General features: G+C 43.9%; 1 protein-coding gene across 1 annotated transcript in view; it reads right to left on the bottom strand.

Moving 5' to 3' along the window:
- The window catches only part of LOC108578355 (centrosomal protein of 104 kDa), a 7,631-nt gene that overhangs the window by 4,979 nt on the left and 700 nt on the right, over window positions 1–1,952 (bottom strand). The window contains exons 2-7 of the mRNA XM_017941675.1: window positions 1,626–1,790; window positions 1,042–1,253; window positions 793–979; window positions 520–731; window positions 238–445; window positions 18–165 (exon numbers count right to left, since the gene is read on the bottom strand). Of these exons, the coding sequence (XP_017797164.1) occupies window positions 18–165; window positions 238–445; window positions 520–731; window positions 793–979; window positions 1,042–1,253; window positions 1,626–1,790 (1,132 nt within the window). The remainder of the gene's footprint in view (window positions 1–17; window positions 166–237; window positions 446–519; window positions 732–792; window positions 980–1,041; window positions 1,254–1,625; window positions 1,791–1,952) is intronic.

Here is a 1,952-nt window from a genome sequence, read left to right as displayed (position 1 = left end):
TCCCTATCGTCTCTTACTGTCTCAAAGCAGGAATCGTTCTCTCCTCGTAAGCTTCGTAGCTTGAACGAAGCGCGGGTCCTGCAGATTTGGTTTTTCTCCTGAGAGATCCTTTGTTGCAGTTGTTCTGTCTCTCCACGACCCCGTTCGTAGGACTATCGGTAACTTCTGTTAAATTAAAAGACAGTTACACGCGAGTTTACTGTGAAAGTTTGCCTATCTCTATGGAAATTATGATACCAGGGCTGTTTGGTTTCTGATGAAGCGGCGAAACAGGTGGTTGATGCGCGGGACCAGTCGGTGATATAGCTCCATCACGATTCGGCGGAATTACTAATCTCGGAGGAGACGTGATGTCCTCGGGAACTGCAGCCGCAGTCGAGCTACAGGTATCTATCGATATGGGTTCCTTGCCCTCCGTTGACGACACGTTATTCTTCTCCAACGGCTGTTCGCAGGAATACACGACGATTAAACAGGCGAATTTTCAATTTGTAATCGTTCCTAGAAAAGTATATTCACCCCGTGAAGTTCTAGTAGATCTTGCACCTCTAAACTCTGATAAACCTGCTGTCTATATTGTTGCGCTTGAGCTTTTTTCGCTTTCGCCTTATCGTAGTCCTCTAACGCTATAGCGTACTTCTTCTCCAATTCGTATTTTCCAAGACGTTCTCCAGCTTTCCTCAAGTTCTCCATTGCTACCTTTAGCTTCGAAGCGTACTCGAATCTTTCCTCTGAAAATTGAATTCCATTGGAAATTTTGCACAGGATTTTTATTTCTATACGAATAATCACCTTCGACTGCCTGCAATTTTTTCGCCTCCATCTGCCTTATGATCTTAGCCACCTCTCGATCCACGTACATTTCAAAGGCTAAATCATCGTACGGGGAAGTGTAATGGGGATTGTACGGTGCATCACCTTGGCCAGTGAGCGACTGACCGTAAGGTTCACCGAGGATATTAATAGCGATAAGGCCGACCTAAAATTCCAGAAACAATTGCAATCGATGATTACCCGATCTAGGAGCATTGTTGATTGTACCTGTTGATAAACATTGTGCGCGTTACTGTGCGGTTTGTGAAGTCTGAGCTTGAGCGAGACCGCCTCTGTTTCCGGAAGGGCGACACTTTTCAACTCTCTGCTTTTGTACATGGTCGAGGCATTGTCGGACAACGTGATGTAACCCAAATAGCTGAATTCAGTCGTCACAGAGGCATTCTCTTCCCTCGACGTCCAGATCTCCAGTTTTTCCGCTGTAAGGACGTTTTTTTTTCTCTCATAGAGATTATTAACGTGACAGACTCGTTAACGTGCTGGCCCTCCCCCGGGGAGAAGAAAAGAACGAATCCATAAACAATGAAAAGTAAAGTGTTTCACGGCATTCAGCCGTGGAGTAGAATAAGAAACGAGGGTTGAAACGAGGAGAGCAAAACGACCGTAGCCTCGGGAAATCGGGGTTGCTGCGCTAATTTCATTTTCATTGTAACCGAATTGCTTTTCAGGGAAACTTCGCAGTTTCCCATAACGTCGTGACATTGAATTTTCAAGATTCAAAAAAAAAAAAAAACAGAAGAAAAATGGACAAAAGAACGTAACAAAGATTGTTTCTAACGACGATAACTCACGAATTAGATACTGATGAGCTAACACTTGTATTCTCGTAAGCTTCGTCGGACCATGGAGCCGCAGAATTAGTTCTTGGGGATATATACATCTTCTCGAACTTTGCCAACCCCTTACCGTCGGTCCATGCACGTTCAACTCCAACGAGGAGTGTCTGTCTTCCTCACCTGTGATTTATTTCAAATATTACAAATTTTAAACGTAGCAAACCACGTTCTAGGATACGCGACAGCGAATATTATCTCGTATACGAATGGACAATATCTTTCATACGTTAATATTCGAAGAACGTTCTTTCATTTTGTCTAATCATTCCTCCTCAACCCTCT

This window comes from Habropoda laboriosa, unplaced genomic scaffold, assembly GCF_001263275.1.
Source record: "Habropoda laboriosa isolate 0110345459 unplaced genomic scaffold, ASM126327v1 scaffold5, whole genome shotgun sequence".
NCBI classification, from domain to species: domain Eukaryota; kingdom Metazoa; phylum Arthropoda; class Insecta; order Hymenoptera; family Apidae; genus Habropoda; species Habropoda laboriosa.
This window is presented reverse-complemented; position numbering and strand designations above follow the sequence as displayed.